This window comes from Eptesicus fuscus, chromosome 21 (assembly GCF_027574615.1).
Source record: "Eptesicus fuscus isolate TK198812 chromosome 21, DD_ASM_mEF_20220401, whole genome shotgun sequence".
NCBI classification, from domain to species: domain Eukaryota; kingdom Metazoa; phylum Chordata; class Mammalia; order Chiroptera; family Vespertilionidae; genus Eptesicus; species Eptesicus fuscus.
The window spans coordinates 1,490,165-1,515,906 of record NC_072493.1 but is presented as its reverse complement, the minus strand read 5'-3'; the positions used below and the strand labels follow the sequence as shown (position 1 = coordinate 1,515,906).

The 25,742-nt window shown below is 46.4% G+C and overlaps 1 protein-coding gene across 2 annotated transcripts in view; it reads left to right on the top strand.

Annotated features, from left to right (window-relative positions):
• The window catches only part of LPCAT2 (lysophosphatidylcholine acyltransferase 2), a 58,354-nt gene that overhangs the window by 7,317 nt on the left and 25,295 nt on the right, over positions 1-25,742 (top strand). The window contains exons 3-11 of one of the 2 annotated variants that reach the window (XM_054710025.1): positions 673-890; positions 2,169-2,281; positions 4,331-4,391; positions 5,285-5,343; positions 8,717-8,751; positions 11,842-11,896; positions 20,166-20,248; positions 20,692-20,817; positions 23,026-23,179. In XM_054710025.1, coding sequence (XP_054566000.1) covers positions 673-890; positions 2,169-2,281; positions 4,331-4,391; positions 5,285-5,343; positions 8,717-8,751; positions 11,842-11,896; positions 20,166-20,248; positions 20,692-20,817; positions 23,026-23,179 — 904 coding nt within the window. The remainder of the gene's footprint in view (positions 1-672; positions 891-2,168; positions 2,282-4,330; positions 4,392-5,284; positions 5,344-8,716; positions 8,752-11,841; positions 11,897-20,165; positions 20,249-20,691; positions 20,818-23,025; positions 23,180-25,742) is intronic. The other variant, XM_054710026.1, reaches the window with a different exon arrangement.

The following is a 25,742-nucleotide window of genomic DNA, read 5'->3' as shown; positions in this document are numbered from 1 at the left end:
CTCACGTGGAGATTCCCAGGGTGCTTGCCTGGAAGGGCAATACTGATTTGAATTTCTCAGAAGGATGTGTGTTGAAAACTCACTCTATTCACTTTAGAGTCAGAATAAAGAATAGAGCCACTTACTAGCCATATGTCCTTGGGGAAAAATTACTTCTCTGCACCTCAGTTTTCCCATCTGTAAAATGGGGATAATAATAAGTGACATCGGGCCCTAACCGGTTTGGCTCAGTGGATAGAGCGAGGGCCTGCGGACTGAAGGGTCCTGGATTCGATTCCAGTCAAGGGCATGTACCTTGGTTGCGGGCACATCCCCAGCAGGGAGTGTGCAGGAGGCAGCTGATCGATGTTTCTCTCTCATTGATGTTTCTGGCTCTCTATCCCTCTCCCTTCCTCTCTGTAAAAAAATCAATAAAATATATTTTAAAAAATAATAAGTGACACCGGTTGTATAAAATCGGGCCGAGGATTAAAGGAATTAATATAGGTAGAGGATTTCGAATAGTTCCTGGCAGAAAGCCTTGTTCCAGGGAAGTGTTATTCTTCTTAACTTGTATTTTAAAATGAAGTGTTCCGATCTGTTTGGGGTCCCACGTGGTGTTTTGGAGTAAAAGCCCAGCGTTAGCTGCAGTGAGCAAAGCTAATCCTGTCTCTTCCGTGTGTGTTTTCACAGGAAGGTTACTCAGCCAGTGCTGAGGTTTCTGGGCCGGGCCATGTTCTTTTCCATGGGCTTCTCAGTGACCGTGAGAGGGAAGATCGCAAGCCCCGTGGAGGCCCCGATTTTTGTGGTGGCCCCTCACTCCACGTTCTTCGATGGGATTGCCTGCGTCGCCGCTGGCTTACCTTCCATGGTTTCTCGAAATGAGAATGTGCAGGTGCCTCTGATTGGCAGTAAGTACTTGTAAGGTAACATGGATCAAATGTTTTCACGTTCGTGCATTGTAAACATCGTATTTAGTTTACTGGCAGGTTTTTAAGACACTTGAAAACGCTGAAATATCTCAAACATATTTCCTTCCTTTAATGAGGTGCTATATCGAAAGAATGACTTTCTGAAAAAAGATTAGACTTCCCTATATACGAACCCTTATAATTCTTTTAAATCTTACTTTTAGCACTATGCCATCATCTCTTTCTGTTCTTATATATCAGAAGCCAGTTTTTCAAATACCAAACATGCTTGATTCTTTTTGAGAGAGAATTTAACCACAGAATTTGTGGAAACACCTGATGGATGCATGCCACTTCAGGAATTTCTCTTCAGGAATCAGGCTGATGAACACACTAAAAGTTTTGTCCTAACTCTGCTTTTTTCATTTCCCCCAAATCTCCATGAGGGACCAATGTGTAAATCTCTGAAAATTATGATGTGGAACCATAAGTACTTCCTTCCATAAAAAGACAATGAAGCGAGTGGAATGTTTTTCCTACCAGATGCTTGGGTTCCTCCCTAGGGTAATAGTCTCCAAGTAACTGCTCCCTGTGGTCCCAAGGTCATGCAAGCATCAAATGGTGAGAGAGCGAGTGTGAAAGTTGCCCGATGTTGCCTTGGTTCTGTGCAGAAATAACAGTCACTCATTCAGCTAAGAACGACGCTCTTTTTCAGAGTAACTCCTTGCTTTGCGTACCGGGTATTTTCCTGAAAAATTGCATGGCAATGGATTTTTGGTAAATTGAGATTTGTGTTGCATGTGGTAGGAAGGGATGCATTTAAAAAAAATAATATATTGTGCTGACAATTTTAGTAAAATGAATAGTAATTGCTTTGGATTCCTGTGCACTATGAATTCACATGCTCAGTTTTCAGGATGTCCCTAAAATAAAATCAGATAATCTTGACATTTCAAAAGTTTAATGTCAACTGAGGAAGAAGACCTATAGGGAACAGATTGCATTTACTGTTTTTCATATTCCTACTGCTGATGTCTGTGAAGTCAATGAAATATTTTTAGCTAGAAATATCCACCTCTCCTTTTAGATCCGGAAGCTAAGTTCTAATAAACGTTGAATTAGAGGGTGTGTTTTTTAAAAAAAACTTGTTCTCTTTTATTTGCTTTCATTTTAATTTCCATACAGTTTGTTTAATGATTTACCCAGTGTTATCACGTTGGTGGCGTTAGCCAAAAAAAAAAAAAAAAGGCTTGGTTGTAAATTTTGTTTGTTTTAAAGGACTGTTACGGGCTCTGCAGCCAGTGTTGGTATCCCGCGTAGACCCAGATTCCCGAAAAAACACAATAAATGAAATCATAAGGCGAGCAACGTCAGGAGGGGAATGGCCCCAGGTAAAACACAGGAGGTGTTGACTGAATGCATTGAGAATTGAGTGTAAGAAGTCCTCTTTCCTGTGGGATATTCATGGAATTAAATGTATCATCCTTCTTTTATTCTCCGAACTCTTTGAATCAAGTTTTACTTCGTGTTACAAAAAGTAACTCCCTACCTCTGAATTTATTTTCCTTTGCAAAGATGATATGCTAATGCTCTGTTGTACTCAACAGTGTGGAGGGTTTATACTAAAAATGTAATTAAGATCTTGAATCTTATCTGAAGTATTTTGGGATAGAGCTTTTCAGTTCAGGGGGGCATGTCAGAATCACCTGTAGAAGCTTTTCACACTTGACCATCTCATCACCCCCTTCCACTGGAATGAATGCCTTTTGAAGATGAGGGAGGGGCAGCACTGATGGGATAAAGAGAGCCCCATGGGTGATGCTGGTAAGTATTTCTCTACCTTTGCCCAGGTGAAAGCAGGTGATCGTTAGCAGAACTAATGGCTCTGCAGTGATCTGGCCATCCCTTATGATGTGTAGATGTTAGAGTACCCAGAAGAGTGTGGCCCACTGGGAGGCTGCAAAAACCAAGGCATGTGAGGAATCTATATATATAAAAGCCTAAACGACTGTTATGACGGAACGACTGGTTGACTAGTCGCTATGACGCACACTGACCACCAGAGGGTAGACGCTCAGCACAGGACCTGCCCCCTGGTGGCCAGTGCTCTCCCACAGCCAACCTCTTGCAGCAGGCCAACCTCCCATGGTCCCTCCACCCTGATCGGCTGGCCTCGATCTCCCCAATAGGGACTGGGCAAGACGGCCCCGATTGGCCCCGATTGGTGGCCAAGCTGTGGGACCCCACCGGTGCACAAATTCATGCACCGGGCCTCTAGTGATTTAATAAAAGTGAATGGGGAGAAGTGGCATTTGGAATAAGGGTTCCATTTTTCCTCTTTGGATCCAAAGAATAGATCTAGGACTGGTAGGTGAAAGTTAGCACATAGGTAGATTTCCACTCATTTTGCTCAACTCGAGGAACTTACTGTCCAGAGGTAGAATCATCTGAAACCACGTGCGGGGCATATTATAGAAAGAGTTCAAGCATTGGAAATGCTAGTTGACTTTTAATGCCCCCTCCAGCTCTGAAACTTCGTGATTCATTGTTAACAGGGTAGCTAGAGAATGTCCGCTGAACGAATCACGGTTGCTATTGGGTCCCACTGTCATAGGAAACCAGTTTCTTTTTAAATTGGAAGATGGAATGGCACCTACTCATAATTTTAACTTTACAAATCACCTTTTATAGTGGCGATGTAGCCTAATGACGTTTCTCTCTCTAATTACTATAAAATACTCATTACCAGCTGCTGGGGGAGCAGGAATTTTCTGTGTTGTTTTATGTACTTGGCGATTTATTCCTTGCTCAATTCTAAATGCTTCAGAAAATCAGTGAATGGGAAACTGACTCTACTGTGTGTCTTTTACACGGAAAACACAAGGAAGTATGCTCACAGCTAAAATCACTTCCTCAGAAAGATACGAAGTTGTGTTTCCTATGTCAACGAATTCAAGTAAGGACAAAGCATATTGTAAACAGCTCGCTCCTCCTTTTCCCTCCGGGCCTTTTGCTGTGAGTGATATCATTTAATGGGAGAACTGAAACAAAGAAGTAGGAAGTGAGGTGGTTGAGGATGTAGAGCAGCTGCAGAAAGAATGTAATATTGCCTACATGTGCCCTTGACCACGACTTAGGTCTACGTCATCTTCTAAATCTGTTCGGATCCTACGTATCATCAAGAAACATTTGCTAAGTGTATAGTCTATTCAAAGCTTTAATCTATTTTCTAATTACCTTACTGGTCAGACTACCCTTCCTGTAGAGGAAAACCAAATGCCTGTCATCTGATTCTGGCTTTCATTAGAATCAAGGGTTAGCCTTTGATTTCGTCTCTGTTTTATAAGAATTGGCAGCTATCTGTGAAGTAATGAGAAAGTGAATAATGAGCTAATCGATTAATTAGACTGAAATATTAAATCTATTCCTTTTCTTCCAAGATACTAGTTTTCCCAGAAGGTACTTGTACTAATCGCTCCTGTTTGATTACTTTTAAACCAGGTGAGATCAATTAAATTATGTATTGTGACAAAGTAGTATGGACGATTTCTCAAATGATTTGATAGTAATGCACAACATAACTCGTTGGTTTGCTCTGAGCATTGCTTCTTTTCCGGCAAAAATTTCTTAATGTTATGAAGCCACAGAATGCACTTCTTTACTTTCTCTTTTGGTATCATAACCACTTCTTCCTTGGGGAGAAAGAGAGAGAGAACGTGTGTGTGTGTGTGTGTGTGTGTGTGTGTGTGTGTGTGTGTGTGTGTTTGAGCAGAAGCTACTGGTGGATTTTCCTTTTTCTCCAAGGACTCGGTCACAGGACCCAGGGTGCTGTGTCATCAAGGGGAAACCTATTTCGATGATCATTATCACGCCTTCTAAGGCTCGTTTAATTTTTAATACTATCAAGCCGTGAGTTTCACAGTAACGTGTAATTTTACAGCACTTGGTAATACTTTAAAATGTTTCTGTATTGGCTGCCAGAATGGTCACAGCCCAAGTTAAAACCCACTTTTGTCAACTGTGGTGGTTCTGGCTTCAAGCATTTGATTTCATCTAGATTTTCTTATTTCCTCTTTGTCTTGATTTTTGCCATGACTTTGAAAAAGAAAATCCTGCCGAGTAATAGGTATTTGGAAAATGAAAGCCAGTGGGGATGTAAGTAAGAGAATATTTTAAGTGACGGACCCAACATTTACTATTTTGCTTACATAATTCTGCATTTTCAGTATCTCGCGTTTTGGTAAACACGAGGGATTTACCAGCATTTAGCAAAGTTTCTTATGTGTGCTCTTAAGGCAGTCAGTTTCTGTGTGTCGGCTCTTACTAATCTTTTTCTCTGTTGTAAAACCTGTGTCACACGAAGCCCACGTAATGCGATTCCATCCTGCTCATAGGCGCCTTCATCCCAGGAGTCCCGGTGCAGCCCGTCCTCCTCCGGTACCCCAACAAGCTGGTAAGCATCCTGGTTCCCGGTGCGGAGGCTCAGACATTCCCACAGCACAGATGCCCGGGCCCCTCTGATCATTTGAATAAAGGTCTGGAGAGAGGAGAGGTGGGAGCAGAGGGCGAGTCTCATCCCCCCCCCCCTTTTTTTAATATATTTTATTGATTTTAGAGAGGAAGGAGAGGGAGAGAGAGATAGAAACATCAATGATGAGAATCATTGATTGGCTGCCTCCTGCACGCCCCCTACTGAGGATCGAGCCCACAACCCAGGCATGTGCCCTTGACCGGAATCAAACCTGGGACCCTTCCGTCCGCAGGCTGACGCTCTGTCCGTTGAGCCAAACCAGCTAGAGCTCCCCTTGGTTTTTAAACGTTGGCCGGACAGGACTGTATTTGCTGATGCCCGTACTGCATCCTGTTTTTGCTACGACTGAGCCACATGAGGACACCTCCTTGGCTTCTGCTCTGTTGTCACCGTGATGGTACGGTGAGCCCTCAGGTGCAGGGTCTCCTTAGGAAACTCGCACCCATCTGTGCTTTCCATGAAGCTGAGGAGGAAATTCCCCGGAGTCACTGGCCGTTGCTGGTGGACGAGGATTGAAGGGGCAGGGTGAGGGGGGGACAGGCGTGGCGTCCAGTTACTGGCTCAGTGCTTATTGTCGGCATGACTCCTGGCAAGTAGCTTCAATCAGAAGATATTTTAAAAGGATCTAAAATCCTCCAGAAATTCCCAGTTGGCTCAGGAAATGGTCACCGCTGCTCCCGGCAGGCACCTGGTTGTCTTCTGGGCGTGGATTGTGCCACCATTTTCCTAACGCAGGTTTTCAGAGGATGTTTGGGGCTGAGAGGAACTGTATTTACTAGGGAATTCCCATACAAAGGCAAGATGCCATCACTAATGACTGGTTAGTGACGATTAGGAGTTCTCAATCAAGTCAACCTTCTATTCAGAGGCTGGTCTCGCCACCATGATGTCTGTAGTTAAAATGAAAATCTGTCAGACTTCCACTCATTGTATTTCTATGGGTTTGCATTTGCCATTTATTCAGATTCCTTCACTTTGCATTACTTTATTATATATATACTAGAGGCCCGGTGCATGAAATTCGTGCACGTGGGGGGAGGGGTGTCTCTCAGCCCAACCTGCACCCTCTCCAATCTGGGACCCCTTGGGGGATGTCTGACTGCCTGTTTAGGCCCAATCCCATGGATCGGGCCTAAACAGGCAGTCAGACATCCCTTTCACAATCTAGGACTGCTGGCTCCCAACTACTCGCCTGCCTGCCTTCCTGATTGCTCCTAACAGCTCTGCCTGCCAGCCTGATCACCCCCTAACCACTCCCCTGCCAGCCTGATCGATGCTTAACTGCCCTCCCCTGACACCCTGGTCACCCCCAAATGCCCTCCCTTGCATATTCCCTCTCTATTAGATAGGGTTTTTTCTTTAGCATATTGGACAGTCCTAACTGGTTTGGCTCAGTGGATGGAGCACTGGTCTGTAGATTCAAGGGTCCTAGGTTCGGTCTGGTCAAGGCATGTACCTTGGTTGGGGTCACATACCCAGTTGGGAGTTTGCAGGAGGCAGTTGATTGATGTTTCTTTCTCATAGATGTTTCTAGCTCTCTATCCCTTTCCCTTCCTCTCTGTAAAAAATCAATAAAATATATATTATAAAAAAAGAAACATTTAAGATTCCTCCATATCTGCCTGGCTGGTGTGACTCAATGGTTGAGACCCCAGGCTGCCACCGCTGGAGGGGTTCGGGTCCTGGCCAGGCTGAGACCCCAGCCCAAGGCTGCCGCCTCAGCCCACCCAGATGACACCCCATCTCAGCCTGGCTGCAGATAGTCTGGTGGGTGCCTTCCCTGGCCTGAAGATCTCGCATTGGGGGTGCACTGCGCTTCCGGACTGACACTCCTGCCCCAAGCCCCGTGGCCTGCTTTGCCCCAGATTGCTCGTGGCTCTGGGGCGGGTCACTGCCGGCCTGACACCCCGGCCCCAGGCCCCGCGGCCCGCTTCGCCCCGGATGGTGCGCGGCTCGGGGGCGACCAGCCGGACGCCCCGGACTGCCGCCACTGGGCAGGAATTGCTGTGTGTGGGGTGGGCGCCTCCCAGCTAGACACCCTGGACTGCCACTGCTGGGCAGACTTGGGGACTCCGCCAGGGCTCGGGGCTAAGAGGACTGGGCACCGCCATCTTGTGGCCATGGGCGCCGCCATTTTGTCGCGGAGTGATGGTCAATTTGCATATTACCCTTTTATTAGATAGGATATATATATCCTATCTAATACCCTTTTATTAGATAGGATATATATATCCTATCTAATAAAAGGGTAATATGCAAATTGACCATCACTCCAACACACAATATGTCTGCCCCCATGTGGTCAAAGATCCTGCCCCCATGTGGACACAAGATGGCCACTACAAGATGGCCAGCAGGAGAGGGCAGTTGGGAGGCACCAAGCCTGCAAGGGAAGGCAGTTGAGAGGGACCAGGCTTGCAAGGGAGGGCAGTTGGAGGCGATCAACCCTGCAGGAGAGGGCAGTTAGGGGTGACCAGGCCGGCAGAGGAGGGAAGTGGGGGCAAACAGGCTGGCAGGGGAGCAGTTAAGCATCAACAGGCTGGCAGCGGAGTGGTTAGGGGGTGATCAGGCTGGCAGGCAGAAGCGGTTAGGGGCAATCAGGCTGGCAGGCAGGCAAGCAGTTGGGAGCCAGCAGTCCTGGATTGTGAGAGGGATGTCCGACTGCCCGTTTAGGCCCGATCCCACAGGGATTGGAACTAAACGGCAGTCGGACATCCCTCCAGGGGTCCCAGATTGGAGAGGGTACAGGCTGGGATGAGGGACAACCCCCCTCCATGCACAAATTTCGTGCACCGGGCTTCTAGTATATATGTATGTATATATATATATATATATATATATATATGATTTTAGAGAGGAAGGGAGAGGGAAAGAGAGAGAGAAACATCAGTGATGACCAAGAATCATTGATTGGCTGCCTTCTGCACGCCCCCTACTGGGGATCAAGCCCACAGCCCGGGCATGTGCCCTTGACCGGAATCGGACCTGGGACCCTTCAGTCCACAGGCTGATGCTCTATCCACTGAGCCACCCACAGTAGATTTTTTTAAAAGTCAGAGCAACTTCATTCCATAAAAAGGTGGTTACATAAGGGAGACGGATCTTGGCTATGTAGATATATAATCCAAGAACACATCACTCAGTCCACTGTTGTTTAACAGTAATAATGTGCTGGTTCTATTTTTCCAACTTGATGCTTTTCATTTAGAAAGCCCATGCCTACCAGTATGGAAATGAGGTTTCTGTTTCCTTTAGTATTCTCTGAACTAACAGCTCAATACTCTTGTTATTGTAGGACACGGTGACGTGGACATGGCAAGGATATACGTTGTAAGTCGCTCATCTCTATTATTTACATACATTTCATTCTAGTGAAGAAAAAGGAAGATCTTTAAAAAAAAAAAAAAAAGCCTTGTTGTTGTGAAAGTAAAGATTTCTCATCAGATCCTTAAATCTTGTAGCTGACACGTCTCCGTAGAGAGCACCCCTCTCTTGCCCATTAACCCCGTGGTGGCCCGCATGTACAGAATCTCTGCCTTGTCATGTTCTAATGGGCCTTCAGGGCTTACCCGCCACCTCTTGGCAACATCCCAGCGACCTAGTTTGCACCCTGTGTAGCTTTAATTCTGTGGTTTCCTTTCCATTGCCGATTCAGCGCTATCTAACGTCTTCATTGTTATTTTACTATATATATTTTGGCGTAAGCAGTCCAGAGTAATGCAGACCTGTGGCCTCAAGTGTGAGTTGAGAAAAGAGCTAGCCAAGCTTGCAGTTCCGTTCTGGATGTGAGAAGCGTAGGGCTCAGCAGTTTCTAAAAACCCTTCAGAGAGGAGAGGAACGCAGTTTCACTCTTAAGCCGAAGTGAAACAGGCCTTTAAATAGGACGGAACCTGTAGAGGCTCCATCCTCGGCCTGTCGATGTTTCGGTGAGAAACGTGTAAAACCCCTGGATTGGAGGGCTTTGCCGGGGGTTTTCCTGGTCATGCCTCTGGTACTGTGATGCACAAAATTCAAGTACCATTGTTGGTGGACAGGTGGCAACCCCCTGGAAATACTGAAAAGGAAATCATTTGCTTTCCAAGTATCCTGTGGGCTCCCCCGTGACTGACCTTTTAGACAGCCCCAACGAATTCTCAGCGTCAGATGTTGCTGCACCTTCTTTCTCCAATTTGTGCATGTGAACCGCTTTGAAATAATACATTTAAGTCAGAAATTGTAACTGATGAACCAGTTGCACCTGTTCCTGTTCATCAACGTGTCAGATGTTTGTGTTCCTCTTACACTGCCGTCCTTGAAGCAAGGTCAAGGGCACCCAAAATAAAGAGCATAAATCACAAAGGGCATCTAGACGTTATGTTACCGCCCACTCTTCAGGACATCGGTGTACTCCTTTGGCTAGAATAAAACTTTCACGGTGCTGCTGGTTGTGAGTAACTCGTGTTCAGCTTTTTAACGAGGGAAACTTAGGAGGGACAATTAGTACGAGAGCATTTTAGAAAAAGACGTGCCTAAAAATTGGGTGGAGAGTGTATTTCTATTTCCCAACGTGGGTCATCCTTGGAGCCTTCACACGTTGAGTCCCTCAGGGAGCTGGTGAGTTTGGGTTCACTGTTCCGTCCATATGATTTTTGTGTGTGTGTGTCCAGGTAGATGTGAAGATCAAACAAGGGACAGCTTTTCTGGAAGGGGGACCAGGGTTAGAAAAGAGGATTTTTGGTTCATCTAGCCTTCTAACCTGGGAAGTGTATGGTACAGGGAAAACGGAAATAGGAGAGAGAATTCAGAAAAGGAAGAGGGAAAACAGGTGGTCCGAATGAAAGATGTCTTAGGACTTAGCAGCCAACACAGAGCCTTCCAAAGGCACCCCCTGGTTCTGTCCACGAGCCACAGGGCACTCACCAGTGGGAACGCCCATGCCCACCTCTGTCCTCTGACCCGGTTCCTGGTATAGTCAGCTCTATGTCTGTTCCTGCTAAATCAGCTTTCTCAATCACCCTTGCTCCATGAGTTCCTCGGGTCTCGGGTTCTAAGAAATTCTACCACAAAGCAGATACCCGGGAGAGGACTCAGGAATTTGGGGAATAAACCGAGAGAAAGAGCAGCCGTGGGAAAGCGGATCTGTGTCTGACCAAGAAGTGTTTGGTTTGTGTGTAATCAGAATCGTAGGTGTGGCTCTATTTATTTATTGTTTTACAGCATTTAGAATGATCTCTTCAAATCACTGACTTCCAAAGCTCAATTAAATGATTAAAGAATAATTACAGCAGACAATATGGGTTGACAGTGAAATATTTTCTTCCCCTTGTAGATGGAAGATTTGAGAACGGATACTTACGTTAACTATTTACAATTAGTCATGAAATTGGTCAATCTATTTTCTAAATCCTCCCTTTAAATTCCTTGTTTAAATGCCTACAATTTTTGTCTTAAGTTCTCTTCAAGTAATTTTTTTTTTTTTACACAATTAAATCATATGTTAGCTGCTTCACAGTAAAACAAAAAGGTTGGTTGGTTATTTTTACAAACACGTAGTCTAATCCACTCAGCCAGATTAAAATCCCACAGAACTCTTATCTGGAGAGTCTGTATATATACCAGAAAGCTTCAAGTTGGAACAACCATTTCAAAAGTTATTTTGAGAGGGTTGATTGTAACCGCCTCATGAAAGCCTTTGTCTAGCTTTACCATGAAATTTGAGACTTTTCAGAAAATTCCCCCACAGTGAAAACGTTTATTAGTACCTGAGACAATTATGATTAAGTTTCTGCTTTTAAGAAAGGCCAACTGATTTTGTTTTTTGAATATCAGAAAAGAGTTTATTAATGTTCTACTCGGGAGTTATCCTGTAAACACATTTATGAATCTTAAAACTTGGCCTTGACTAGTTTCTCTAGGGACTTAGGCTTTTGAATCTGAGTTGTCAAGGAGATTTCAAAGTTGGGGTTCAGTCTGCTGAGCTGCAGCTCTGACTCACAAATACATACATGGTATTGCATGTAGTGATTGAACTTGTGCTTTGTCTTTTAATATTTTTCATTGATTTCAGAGAGGAAGGGAAAGGGAGAGAGAGATAGAAAGATCCATGATGAGAGAGAATCATAGATCAGCTGCCTCCTGCATGACCCACACTGGGGATGGAACCTGCAACCTGGGCATGTGCCCTGACCAGGAATCAAACCGTGACCTCCTGGTTCATAGGTAGATACTCAACTACTGAGCCACACCAGCTGGGCAGTGATTGAACTTTTGAATGTCAAGAATAATCTGAGTCCAAGAAGTGTTACGACTGCCATGCAGCATTTATAAACCCAAACTATGTATGTTTGGCCTGAGTGCTCTGTGTGCAGAAGGGGGTTGTTGGGTAATATTAGGCGATCCTTGTCTCACCATGTAAAGGGAACTTCTTTTCTTCCTCTTCAGCTTTCAGCTGTGTGTGCTCACCTTCTGCCAGCCCTTCACAAGGGTGGAAGTTGAGGTAAGTCATTCAAAACGTGGCCATGGAACTTGAGATTTGGCCTTTCCTTTTATTTTGAGCTAGAGGCCCGGTGCACAAAATTCGTACACAGGTAGGGTCCCTAGGCCTGGCTGGTGATCAGGGCCAATCTGTGGAACGGCCAGCAGGGCGATCTGGGGGCCCCTGCTGGCACCCGCCTTGGCTGACGTGGGGCCTGTGGACTGGGGCCAGCTCCTGCATTGAGCATCTGCCCCCTGGTGGTCAGTGTGCATCATAGTGACGGGTCGTTCCGCTGTTCGATCAATTTGCGTATTAGGTTTTTATTATATAGGACTAGTGGTCCGGTGCACAAAATTTGTGCATTGGGGGTGGGGGGGTGTCCCTCAGCCCAGCCTGCACCCTCTTCAATCTGGGACCCCTTGGGGGATGTCCGACTGCCAGTTTAGGCCCAATCCCCCTTGCCAGCCTGATCGCCCTCAACTGCCCGGCCCCCCGCTGGCCTACTTGCCCCCAACTGCCGACCTGATTGCCCCCAACTGCCCCCCCCCTGCCAACCTGCTTGCCCCCAACTGCCCCCCTGCCAGCCTGCTTGCCCCCAATTGCCCCCCTGCTGGCCTGCTCGCCCCCACCAGCCCCCCGCCCCCGCTGGCCTGATCACCCCCAGCTGCCTTCCCCTCCTGGCCTGATTGCCCTTAACCACCTCTGCCTCTGCCGTGCCACCATGGCTTTGACTGGAAGGATGTCCGGAAGGTCTCCCGGAAGGTCTCCCGGTCTAATTAGCATATTACCCTTTTATTAGTATGGACTTCTTGTCTGCAGAGACCGGATATGCAAAGGCCGGAAGTTAAACCCACCTTCTTTCAAATAAGCCCTGTGTACAAATTGTGTATCTAAACCCAGGCGATCAGGTCTAGCCCTTAGAGTTGGATCAGGAAACACCTCTAACTTCTGGGAACCTCCAAGGTGTAAATAGCCTGGCTGGCCAGATTCGCATCACTCATTTCTACGTCTGTATTCCTTTCAACGCCAACCTCTGCCAAGTTGAATACTAACCCTTCACGGCTCAACCGAAGGAGCCACAGAGGCCGAGAGCCCCACAGCTCCTTGAAGAGTAGTGGGCTCCAGGAGCCTGAGAGGTGCTGCTTGGGTCATGAGAGAGGCACGGCGGTCAGGAGCCCACGGAGAGCCCGAGGCCATCGTATCCGGGAGGCAGCCCGTATCATCAGTCACAGGACAGTCTTTGGGCTGGAGTTGCTGTGGCAGATGGGAGTGGGGGAGTAATTAGATCATTCTGAAAATCTGACCACATTTTTTAGACTCCAGGTTGTTCCCAGAAGAATTCTTAGTCTCTAGGAGTGATATGGCATGGACTCCTGAATTCAGAATCTGCTTGGTTTTATGGATGCTTTCAGGTAGCCTGTGGAGAGAGGGTCAGATATATACCTACATATCTATACTATACCTCCAGCAGACCTAGCAACAGACGTGGAAATGCATGTAGAACTGCTTTTTTTTATAGAGCACATGAGTCAGTGGTCAAATTGTGTTACAACGGAGGTATGCAAATTTCTCATTCTATTGCCCTGACCACTGTTACACATTTCCTTTCTGTGTCATGTCTGGCTTTCTCTCTCTTTGCCTGCCTCTCTCTCTCTCTCTCTCTCTCTCTCTCTCTCTCTCTCTCCCCCCCTCCCTCCCTCCCTCCCTCCCTCCCTCCTCTTTCTCTCTCTCTCTTCCTTCCTTCCTTTCTTTCTTCCTCTCTCTCTCTCTTCCTTCCTTCCTTCCTTCCTTCCTTTCTTTCTTTCTTTCTTTCTTTCTTTCTTTCTTTCTTTCTTTCTTTCTTTCTCTCTCTCTTTCTTTTTTCCTTTCTCCCTTTTTTCTTTCTGCTCCTTCCTTTCCTCTCTCCTTCCCCCCTTTCCTTGCTCCCTCCCTCCTCTCTTTCTGTCCCTCCCTCCTCTCTCTCTTTGAGTTACAATATTTGCATTCTCTAGCCGGTTCTCAGACCTGTTTGACCTGTTTGGACAATATTTTCTAGCAAAAGGAAGGAAAGAAAGGAAAGAAAGAAAGGAAGAAAGAAAGAAGGAAGGAAGGAAGGAAGGAAGGAAGGAAGGAAGAAAGAAAGAAAGAAAGAAAGAAAGAAAGAAAGAAAGAAAGAAAGAAAGAAAGAAAGAAAGAAAGAAAGAAAAGGGAAGGAAGGAAGGAAGGAAGGAAGGAAGGAAGGAAGGAAGGAAGGAAGGAAAAGAAAAGAGAAAAGATTCTTTGTCCAACAACTCCACAAATAAGATGGCTTTTGACCATTAGAAATGCCTGAGTCAGCAGGGATTTGGTGTGTGAGGATTGTGGTGCACAAAGACGGGAACCTGTGGACTTCCGACTTAGAATTCTCGTTTTAATGATATGTGTTTTATGTCTGCGATGCTACCTTTCACCCAGGGACCCCTAACAACTATGTGACTGGGTATTTTTATTCCCCAGCGTTTAGCTGTAACTGAACACCCCCACACCCTGGCTCAGCGCTCTCCGGGCTGGGCCGGGTCTCGGAGGTGCCAGCTGGCGCCGCCCACACATAGCTTCTTTAGAAGTCTCTGCTCATTTAGCTGTGCCAGTTCCAGTTGTCTTGGCTGTGCAGAGGCACGCTCCTCTCTCCTTTTCCTTTAAAATTGTTGGGGATCCTACGTATTATTTTTGACATGCGTTTTTAGAACTCCTTAACTAGCAATCGGGTAAACCTAATTCAGGACATTAGCCGAGCCTGTGTGGCTCAGTGGTTGAGCATCAACCCAGGAGCCAAGAGGTCACCGGATTTCATTTTATTGCCACTACGAGCCACCAGAATGTGCCCAAGCAAATGACTTAAACCTCTGTCCGGCTGTGTTCTCACCGGTGAAGCGGGAGTAACACGTGTTTTATAGGGCCGTTAGGGTTAATAAGGGTTACATGTGCTGGCACATGGCTGGGTTCGGTGAGCAGTCACCTTCATTTCCCTGAGCACGTAGAGTGCTCTGTTCTTCCTAAAGGGAAGCAGCAGCTGCTGTTCACAAGCACCTTCCTCGTGTCGCCTTTTCTCTTGGAAACCTTGAGAGACGAGTCGTGGACGAACCAGCACTGCCATCTGTGAAGACGGACCCGTTAAGGGTCTTTTCTGCTCCTTGGGAAAGGATGCGTTGGTGTGAAATCGTCACTCACCCATCTCTCTCCTCCTCGTAATCATCGACTTAGGAGAGAGGAATGTGCCGGGTGTGGCCAGGAAGCAGTGAGTGAACCGGTTCTGCGAGGACCGCGTGTTCATAGAAGGACTGGCTCCGGAGAGCAGGTGGCCTTGAATTCCAGGCCGAGGAGTGGACGTCGTCTGGGGTGCAGCCTAAGGCCCAGGCGGAGGTGGGAGGCCCCGGGACCAAAGGCGCAAAGGAGAGGTGTTGGTGTGGGAAAAGCACCCCCGCCTCCTTACCTGGGACAGGCGGTGCGTCAGCAGGGAGGTCTCGGAGGGAAGGGAGCTGTGGGGTCAGGCCCCGGTGAATGGGAAGGGAATTTGAGTTCCTAGGGCTGCCATGCGGCTGGAGAGACCCCTCTCCCGCCTGGGTGCCCTCACGGGGTCTATGAAATAGCCTGGCATCGGGAGGTGACCGGGGGAAAGGGTGCACATTTATTCATTTTCTAATACGTGCACAAGGGCGTCACAGGGAATAAAAAACGGAATACCTGAGAACGGGTGGGATTTTTGAGAGCTCATCTTCCATCTGAGTGGACGAAGGCGAGGGAGGATGCAGGCCACGCAGGGGAGAGCAGGTGACTTTTAGGAAAGGCAGATGGGTCCTCGGAGGCATAGATGAGAGACAGAGTGATGGAGTCGGCCTGGGGGTGACGCCCGCCTCAAGTCTCCTCTCCTCTGGTGGGGCCAGGCGCCCTGTCGGATGAGTCTTTGCAGGAGGGGGTTTATGACAGTTGGCTTCTTATTGGGGGACCTGTCTTCAGGCAGATGAGGGGGTGCAGAGGAAGCCTCGCCCCTGTATGTATTGCTTCTCCAGTGGCCTCAGCTCCAGAGAATCAACACACCCGAGTGGCGTATTTTGGGGTGGCCTTCACGGTCGTCCCTCGGAAGTGGAAAGTGAAATGCCTTCGCGATGAAACGTGGACTTGCAACCCGGGAAGCAGAGCCAGTGTTGAAACAGATCTGAGGGCAGCAGATGAGAGCGGGCCGGGAAGAGGCTACGGGCAGCAGCAGGGACATGCCGTCCTAGCTACGGAACCCGATCCTCGCCCGTCACGTAGACACGAAGAAAATAGACTCGGGCCTGGGACCACGTGCTTTGGCCCACCTCCAGAGACAAAGGGAGATCTTCAGCAAAAGGAAAACAGACCGGGAATTCTTTTTCTACTCTGAGGCAGTATGGCCACCTTGGGAAAATAACAGAGTTTTCAAGCAGCTATGGGGACCGACCCCGTGGAAGTTGACATGGATTTGTCGTAGCCTCACCCCATAAGGTTTTTCTGGTTTTTAAGAATATGTTTTTAGTGATTTCAGAGAGAAAGGGAGAGGGAAAGTGGGATAGAAACATCAATGATGAGAGAGCAACATGGATCGGCTGCCCCCTGAGTGCCCCCTACTTGGGATCAAGCCAGCAACCCTAGCTTGTGCCCTGATGGGGAATCGAACCGTGACCTCCTGGTTCATGGGTTGACGCTCAACCACTGAGCCATACCTGCCAGGCATAAGGTTTTTCTTTAGCCTCCCTCAGGGGTCTCTACAGGAGTGAGACGGAGGGATCAGGAGACAGGTGACCACGGATTTGTGACTGGCACCAGGGGTGTGGCAATGGGAGAGCCTTAGTGAGAGAAAGGCCACGTGGACGTGTCTGACTCCCCAAGACCAGGGTCAACAGGCAGACAGATGCTGCCAGAGGGGCAGAGAAAGAGGGGTGAGCAGGTCCTGAGAGTGACCGTGAGCTCTCGTGGTCTGGGCAGGACCCGGTTGGGGGGAAGCAAACACTCCTAGGCCACGAGGGAAAACTCTGGCTGAAGAGCTTGTGCGAGGAGGAGACGGGAGTCACAGGTGCATGTCCACGGCGGAAATAGAGGGGAGAAGAATCTCTGCGGCCAGGCGGAGAGGCGGTGAAGTCATGTTACTGATGAGGCCATCAGTGTGGCCACGGGGAGGTGACGAGAGAAGGCGAAGGTGAAAGGGAGACTGGGGATCAGGAAGCCGTGGGGGGACTTAGACGTGTCTCGGGACAGCGGTGGATAATAGCCTTTTTGGTGCATCGTCCTTCCCGAGGGAGGGGGATGTTCACGCCGTGAGCCTCGCACAAAATGGAAATGTGAGCTAGAGGGCAAGGTCTAACCCGGGGAGAGGTGACTTTTTACTAGAATTTCCATTGAATTGCTTCTCAGGAGGCCTGGGGCCCATGAGGGTCACACCTAGACTTTTAATTATTTTTTGCTCTCAATGGACTTTTTTCCTCCTCAAAAATAGAATGCCACGTCCATATGTGAGTTACTAAAACTCATTTTATGGAAAATACTATCAGAGAACCAAAGCCATAGCTCACTGTATTGTGTGTGGTTAACAACGAAGCTGCAATTTATTTTTCTTGGGTTTCAGTGTGTACTACAAATCAAGGGTGTGCTATGCAAATGATCCTTTGACTTAAAAGAAACAACACAAAACGAAGAATTATAGGGCAATATAAAACTAAATTATTATACTATTTTGTTAGAGGTTTTATGAATGTTGATTTTGAAGCACTGTTTTCTTCCTTGGATTGCATTCCAAGCAAATATTAGCGATTTTTACTGGAACAGGCTGAAGGGAATTTTTAGAAAAACTAATTTGCAGACGTTGGTGCTCTGGATATATAAGTGATGTGGGGACCTCTGGTGGCTTAGTTTATTTTTCCATCGGCAGGAATGACGATGCGAAACAGGAAGCTAGACTTAGGAGTCCGGTTGAAAAGGATGTTGGAGATCATGTAGTCAGAACTTTCACTCAACAGGGGAGGGGACGGAAGCCCGTTTAAGAGTCTCTGCTGGGGAATCTTAAACCATAAGATTCCCCAGCAGAGCCAAGGCCACGGGGCTATTTCTGCAGCACGCCACCGTCCCCTCGGAGAAGGTGTTAATAGAATGAAGGAGCAAATTAAATGACCTGTCGCAGATTATCCTATCATTCCTACCCACTTAGCTGAGAAATTTCCCTTGCACCCAAGCGGTCCTCAGCATCCCACTCCCTCTGTTCATGGTCTCACATCTCTTGCAGGTTGATCATGGGGCTCCCCCTGCTCTTAGCGTCTTCCTCTTTGGCTTACCCACTCCCTTCCACCAAAGGCCCTGCTCAGAAACTCGGACCTGCTCATGTCACTCCCTTGCTCAGACTCCGAGTCCCCATGGCCCACAGGCTTCTTATCATGACTCACAAGATGTGCAAACACGCCTGCGTGAGTCCAGAAGAGGTGTTCATTACACGAATCTTTCTTTTTATTCCCAACGGTGGCCCTGCCACAAGTGTGTGGCTTTAGCTCTATTGTTTAACCTCTTCTAGCCACATCCTTCTATCCGATGGAAATGGTAGAGCGTGCCTCAAGGAATTAAGAGAGTTCATGGCATAAAGACGCCAATAGAAAGTTCTCAGCACCTAGTAGGTGCTTAATGGATGGGCTTAGCTCATTGTCATACGTTTCTACCCCGGGACATGGAGAACTCCTGGAGGGCAGGTTCCTCCTTGCCACATCTTCACGGCATAGTGCGCGGCCTGGCACGCGGTAGGTGCCTAAGCACTGGTCACTGCATGGAAGTGAGCCATGGAATCTTGGGCCCGTCATTTGGTCTTTGTGGATCCCAGTTCCTTATGACTAAAATTGGGAGGCTCGGTGAAATGAAATACTGCACTTAAAGCACGAGACCCGGTTCATCAGTATAATTCTGTTGGTGAAATCATGTGATACATGAAATACTGCATTTAAAGCACCTAGCACGGTACCCGGTTCATAGGAGTAATTCTGTTGGGGACAGAATCATGTTTATCCTTTAAAAGCCAAGGTCAACCGTCAGTCAGCTTCCTGTGAATCCTGTTTGGCTGCTTTTTCCTGCCCACTCCCGGCCAAATTCATCATTTCCTCTCTCTCACCCTCCTACTCTAGGAAAGATGGTTTCGTGGGGAAAACAGGGTCTTAGAATCTGACCGACCTTGGGCTGAGTCCTGGCCATGCGACCTGTTTTACTTTCAATAAGTTAATGAAGCTTTTCAGCACTATCTGTAATTGGGGGCCAGGGTCGTGATACTGAGCATATGCTGTGTCGGCCTAGCCTATAAAAATTTCTGTTTTCTTTAGAACTCAAATAGGGTCCTATTGATCTTGCCTGATGTATAGTAGGTGCTCAGAATATATGTTGTGACTTAAATACAGCACCAAAACCTTGCTAACATTGGAAGGCTATTAATGAAAACAAGGACGGTACCAATGAGGCATTACAGAATGTCAGGTATAGAAAAAGGTACATTTAAATGGCCATAAAGCAAAACAGGGTGTAAAGGAAATGCTAGAAAGCCAATACTAAGGATTCTAAAAAAAGCAGATGGGATGACAAAACATGAAGTTCCATCAGTTGATGAAAATATGGCCCATAGAGAAATGGATGGAGAAGATAAACCATAAAAGACAAAATCATCATCATCATAACCTTCTCACACAAGGGGAGGGACTGGTAGAAAATGCAGATCTGAGAAGAAGATCTTAGTAGCTATAGCTCTCCATCTCCCAGAATTCCAGACACGGGCTCATTTCATCCTCACCATGGCCAGGGAAGTAGGCGATTGGAGCCAGCCTTATAGAATCGAGGAGACCGTTCAGAAAAGGTAAAGGAAGTGCTGGTTAATACACAGGGAGACTCAGAGCTCCCGATCCAAGCTCTGGGTTCCTGCCACCATGTCATGTTACTGATACACTCGAAAGGCGGGGCTCATAGGATGATAGGTAACTTATATACATGAACTAGAGGCCCAGTGCATGAAATTCATGCATGGGTGGGATCCCTAGGCCTGGCTGGTGATCAGGGCCAGTGTGTGGGGCGACCGGTGGTACCCGCCTTGGCTGGCCTGGGGCCTGCGGGCTGAGGGTAGCTCCTGCATTGAGCGTCTGCCCCCTGGTGGTCAGTGCGCATCATAGTGACCAGTCGTTCTGCCGGTCATTCCGCCGTTCGGTCAACTTGCATATTAGGCTTTTATCATATAGGATATCTTTGGCATTTGATGTCGGAGCCCTGCCAGTTGTTATAAAAAGGTGTGTTTATCTTTCAGTTTATGCCTGTTCAAACACCGAATGACGAAGAAAAAAGAGATCCTGTCCTTTATGCTGGTAGAGTCCGGAATTTGATGGCAGAGTGAGTGTCTATGTGAATATAACCAGTAGATAGTTTCAACAGAATTGGTAAATGACATTTAACATAGTTTTAAGGATTTGGGTGTTTTCTTCCTAACATACTCATCCCCCCAATTTATTTTGGTAAGTCAAATCATGTGCTTTCCATAAAATAACCACTTTCCATGAGATGGAAATCAACTATTACATTGTTATCGTACTTAAAACACAAAGCAAGCATGGTCAGCTGGCAGACTCATGCAGACGTAAGATTACCGAGGACCTTGACCTTGGGGCTATAGTAAATCTGAACAAGTAGAGAAACATGCCTCTTTGGCAATAAAAAGCCAAAGCTACTGTTTAAAAAGCAGGGATTACTTCTCCACTCACTGCTGTTGGTTGACCCATTCAGGCCTAAGGGAACGTCATTACCTGTTTGAAAACTCTGCCTTTGAATGCTTTCAGAGCTCTGGGAATCCCCGTGACCGATCACACCTATGAAGACTGCAGACTGATGATCTCGGCCGGGCAGCTCACCCTGCCTATGGAAGCCGGGCTGGTGGAATTTACCAAAATCAGCCGGAAATTGAAGTAAGCGTATTTTAAAATTACGCCGTTTTCATAACAGTGTCCAAAAGAGATCTGAATTCCTGTGCGTTTATTTTCTCTGGTTTTATGAATGCTCAGCTCTGGTGCTTGTCTTTTTTTTTTTTTTTATTGATTTGAAAGAGAAAGAGAGAGGGAGAGAAACATCGATCAGCTGCTTCCTGCAGGCCCCCCACTCCGGATCGAGCCCGCAACCTGGGTATGTGCCCTGACCGGGAATCGAACTGGAGGGCTTTGGTGCACGGGACGACACTCAACCATCCAACCAGCCAGGACTCAGCTCTGGTGTTTATTATGGAAGCCAAGCTTATGCATGTATCTCCCGTTTTGTTTTGTTTTTAATAATATTTTTTTATTGGTTTCAGAAAGAGGAAGGCAGAGGGAGAAAGAGATAGAAACATCAATGATGAGAGAGAATCATTGAGCAGATGCCTGCTGCACGCCCCCCCACTGGTGATCGAGCCCACAACCTGGCATGTGCCCTGAATGGGAATCAAACCGTGACCTCCTGGCTCATAGGTCGATGCTCATCCACTGAACCACGCCGCCGGGCTCCCATTTAGTTCATCCAGTTTGTGTTTTTCAAGAACAGTTAACTCAAGACTGTATGTGCTAGTCACAGGAGACCAGGCGATAGTGTGGGTGTGGATAGTGATGCCTCCCGACTCAGAAAAGGCTGAGTGGTTGAGTGTTCAGTCCGTCCTGATGCCTTTGTACCAAGAGGACAGCATAAGGAGATGATACGGGCCTGGGGTGGCAGAATTTCCCTTTCAAAATAAGAATTGACTCGTAGAGTAGCAATTCTGACCATCATTAACATATTTAAATACCCCTAAGACCTATCTTTTTCTTCTGGGTACATCATTTTTTTCTAAAAAGGTAAAAACGCCCCTTCGTGCTTTCATGATCCAGTTTGAACCATTTAGAAACATTCCTTCTGAATGATGTGGTACGAAAGGTGTACCCCCTGCCCCCCAGTCCTCAGTTCATTCTGCTTTCAGCCCCGCTGGGGACTCGCAGAACGTATGGATGTCATGGAGCTTGGCACCCTCCCTGGGAGGGAGCTGCAGAGCCTGTTACTGTATTGAAAATACAGTATTTTCAATATTTAAAAAATTATATTTTGATAACTGATAGAGCAAATACTATCTATGTTTTTTAGCTAACAAAATGTTTTAATGTTATGTTCACAATTGGATAAGTTTAGATAGTCACTAAAATCAGGTACAGACGAAGTATGTGTTCAGTCAACTGTTTATAAGATAAAGAAAGGATATGATGGGGTCCAATATATGGATCCAATATATAAGAGACTAAACTTTGGGTGGTGGGCACACAATGCTATATGTGTGTGTGTGTGTGTGTGTGTGTGTGTGTGTGTGTGTGTATGTACTAGTATATATGATATATTATAGAAATGTATACTTGAACCTTATATAACCTTATTAACCAAGGTCACCCAAACAAATGTAATAAAAGAAGAAAGAACATGATGTAAGTTACAGTCCATGTTCCAGTGTCTATCACCCTAGTTACGATTTTTCATAACTAGGATTGGAGGAAGTGGGTATGGTCTAATGAATCTCCGTATCCCAACATTTTGTGAAATGTGATTTTTTTTTTTTTTTAGCCAGAAAGCTCCTTGAAAGAAAAAGCTGTATTTTTTTTAACCAGTCGGTACTGTTGACTTGCCGAGTAATGTGCAGATTTAAATGTGATTTTGTGTTTTCTTCTCTTGCGTCGTTTATTATTCTGCCACATTACTCTTGTTCACTTATTTTTCTTCCCCTTAGACATTTGGGGGAAATTACAGTCACACCAATATCCTTTAAGAGAATTGGAAGCCTGGACACATGTCCAGTTTGTACTTTAAAACACACATTTAATTCTCCTTACAGTGCTTCCCTCAGACAAGTGACTCGCCAGTGTCCATAAAATCTCATGGGGGTTGGAAAGGGCTGATTCCATGTTTGTTTTGTTTGTTTTTTTTCATTGTGGATTATCTCACTAGCTTCTTTTTTTTAAATTTTAATTTAAATTCTTTATTGTTTAAAGTATTACATGTGTCTCCTTTTCCCCCCATTGACCTCTCCCCGGCCGTTCCCACCCCTCAGCACACGCCCTCACACCCCTACTGTCCGTGTCCATGGGCTGTGCTGACACGCATCCCTGTGTTTCTGATTCTCCCTCTAGACTGGACTGGGACGGCATCCGGAAGCACTTGGATGAATATGCGTCTATTGCGAGCGCCTCCAAAGGAGGAAGGATTGGAATCGAGGAGTTTGCCGAGTATTTGAAGCTGCCCGTGTCTGATGTGCTGCGACAGCTGTTCGCACTCTTCGACAGGGTATGTTAAACGCAGTCTCCCACACACAGGCGTGCCCTGCTCCCCGAGAGTGTGCATCAGTAGCACCGGCAAGAAAAACGTGTTAGGTCAGGGTTCGCCCAGCAGGGCTGAGCCCGAGGTTTAATTGCATGGTTTTGTTTTCTCGCCTAAATCCTAATCATAAGAATACCCGTGTATGTGTTTTGTAGCAGTGATGATGGTGTCTGTGTATTTGAAACACCAGGCCAGGTATCAATATCGTGATCCTATAATCATGTTTGTCGTATAGAATTGGGAAGGTTTATGTAACTGGCAAGAATTTTTAAATCTCTATCAAAACTCATACATCCATGACCTGGTGGTGCTATTGTATTCTGAAGGTTTCTGGATTTTCCCCCCCAAATGTGTGAAAATCAAATCGATTGTATTTTCTAAATCACATTTTATAACAAAGGTTTCAATGAATGCTTGGCCATTTGCCATAATATTGGGGACACGGTTTTCTGCTTATGAATATGTAAGTACATGAAGTTAGATAACTGAATTGTCAAAAAGTTTCCTTAGAAAAGTGTATCAAGTTCTCAATTTTTAAATTTATTTTTAGTTCATAAAATTCACTCTTTGGGTTAAGGTTGTGTGAATCCTAACCAATGCATAGAAGCATGTAATACCAGCATGTTCAAGATACACAACAGTTACAAAAATATTACCTTGTAGCTATTCTTTTGTAGCCAAGCCCTGTCCCGACCTTTAACCCCTGACAACAGAATCTACCCTTTCGAGTCTGGCTTCTTTCACTTAGCCTAATGCATTTGAGATTCAGCCAGGTTGTTGCATGTGTCAACAATCTGTTTCCTCTTATTGCTGAGCAGTATTCCGTTGGATGGACTATGGACGTACCACGCTTGGTTTACCCATTTCTCAGCTGAGGAACATTTGATTTGTTTCCAGTTTGGGGCAATGACGAATGCCATTGCTCTAAGCATTCAGGCATAAGTTTTTGTGCAAATGTAGGTTTTCATTTCATTTGGGTAAATACTAAGGATTGTGATCTCTTTATTTTCTCTTGTCTGAGAAGGACTTTATTTTGCATTCATCCCTGAAGAATATTTTTGTTGCATAAAGAATCCTGAGCCGATAGTTCTTTTCTTTCAACAGCTCATTAGCGGTGTCCATGATTTCAGTGCCTTCCTGATTGTTCATCACGTTTTGACTTTCCTCACCAAGCCTCCTGCTGTGGCACTGTGCCCAGAGGTAGTTGCCTTTTGCATTTTGATCAGTTTCTAGTTGTAATCAGAAGGCAAGACAGACTTAACTGGCTCATTCCATCTTGACTGGCCTATTCCAGTTCCCTAGTAACCACTGGGGGAAAAGGTATTTTGCGAAGAAATTATAGCTGGATGACAGAAACCAGGACAGGGCTTTTCGTCTTTTTCCCCGGGGCCCCCTAAGCTTCCTGATGACTGCACTCTGTGATGTCATAGATGAACTATTCTTTAACATCATGAGGTTAGGCTGCCTTCTTCTATAGGTCCTGCCGGGCCTCTCTTCTGGGCTTGCTTGTATCACACAAGGAATCTTTCCTTGTCCGGGAAATGTCCAATCTTCATTACATTTTATAATAGTACTGGTCTGCCACTGCTCTACGGTGCGGTGAAGATTTAGGGGCAAGGACCGGGCGGCGTGGCTCAGGGGTTGAGCGTCGACCTATGAGCCAGGAGGTCACTGTTCCATTCCCAGTCAGGGCACATGCCCGGGTTGTGGGCTCGGTCCCCAGTAGGATCTCTTTTCCTCTTCCTTCCTCTCTGAAATCAAGAAAAAATGTGTATTAAAAAAAAGAAAAGATTTAGGGGCAAGGAGAAGAAAACAATTGGCTCTCACTGTGCAGGCTGGGGAAACAGGCACTTGACACTCACGCTAGGACCAGTCCTGAGAGGTGTCTATAGTATGGCTCTGGACACCAGGCAGGCACTTTTAAGTCAAGTTTCTATAAATAGGGCAGGAAGGAAGATGGCAGGGACATACCAATAAGGACAGGAGGTGGGGGAGTTGGAAGTGACATGAAATAGGAACCGTAAGGGAAGTGTAGACTTGGTGCTCACCAGGATTTTTTCATCAAAATTAAAAATCATGTCTACAGAGGCTGCCCTCTCTTTCGGGTGTCAAACTGTCATCACTGGCAGTGACGGGGTTGCTGGGACAGCAGTTCTGTCTTTGGATGACGGATGACACCTGCCACCAGCCCCATTGTTGCTGTAGCGCTGCCACGTATGGGAAGATTTGGGGGACGGAAGGGAGGGTGAGCTGAGGATTAAAGTAATCCCTAGTTGGCCAGGTTGACTCCCTCTGACCTCGAGAATCCAGCCGGCTCTGGGAGTTAGGAGACGGTGAGCCTTGGGAGCTAATGTGGTCGATCACATTTCTATGTCAATTGGCTCCCATATCAATTATGACTGTGACTTTTTTCTTCACTTCTTTGTATGGTGGGACTTGACTTTAGATACAGACCTGGTCTGTGTAGCACTTGTCCTTTGATCTCCGACACACTGGAAGGTAGAGAAAATAATCCAGAGAATGACTAGCT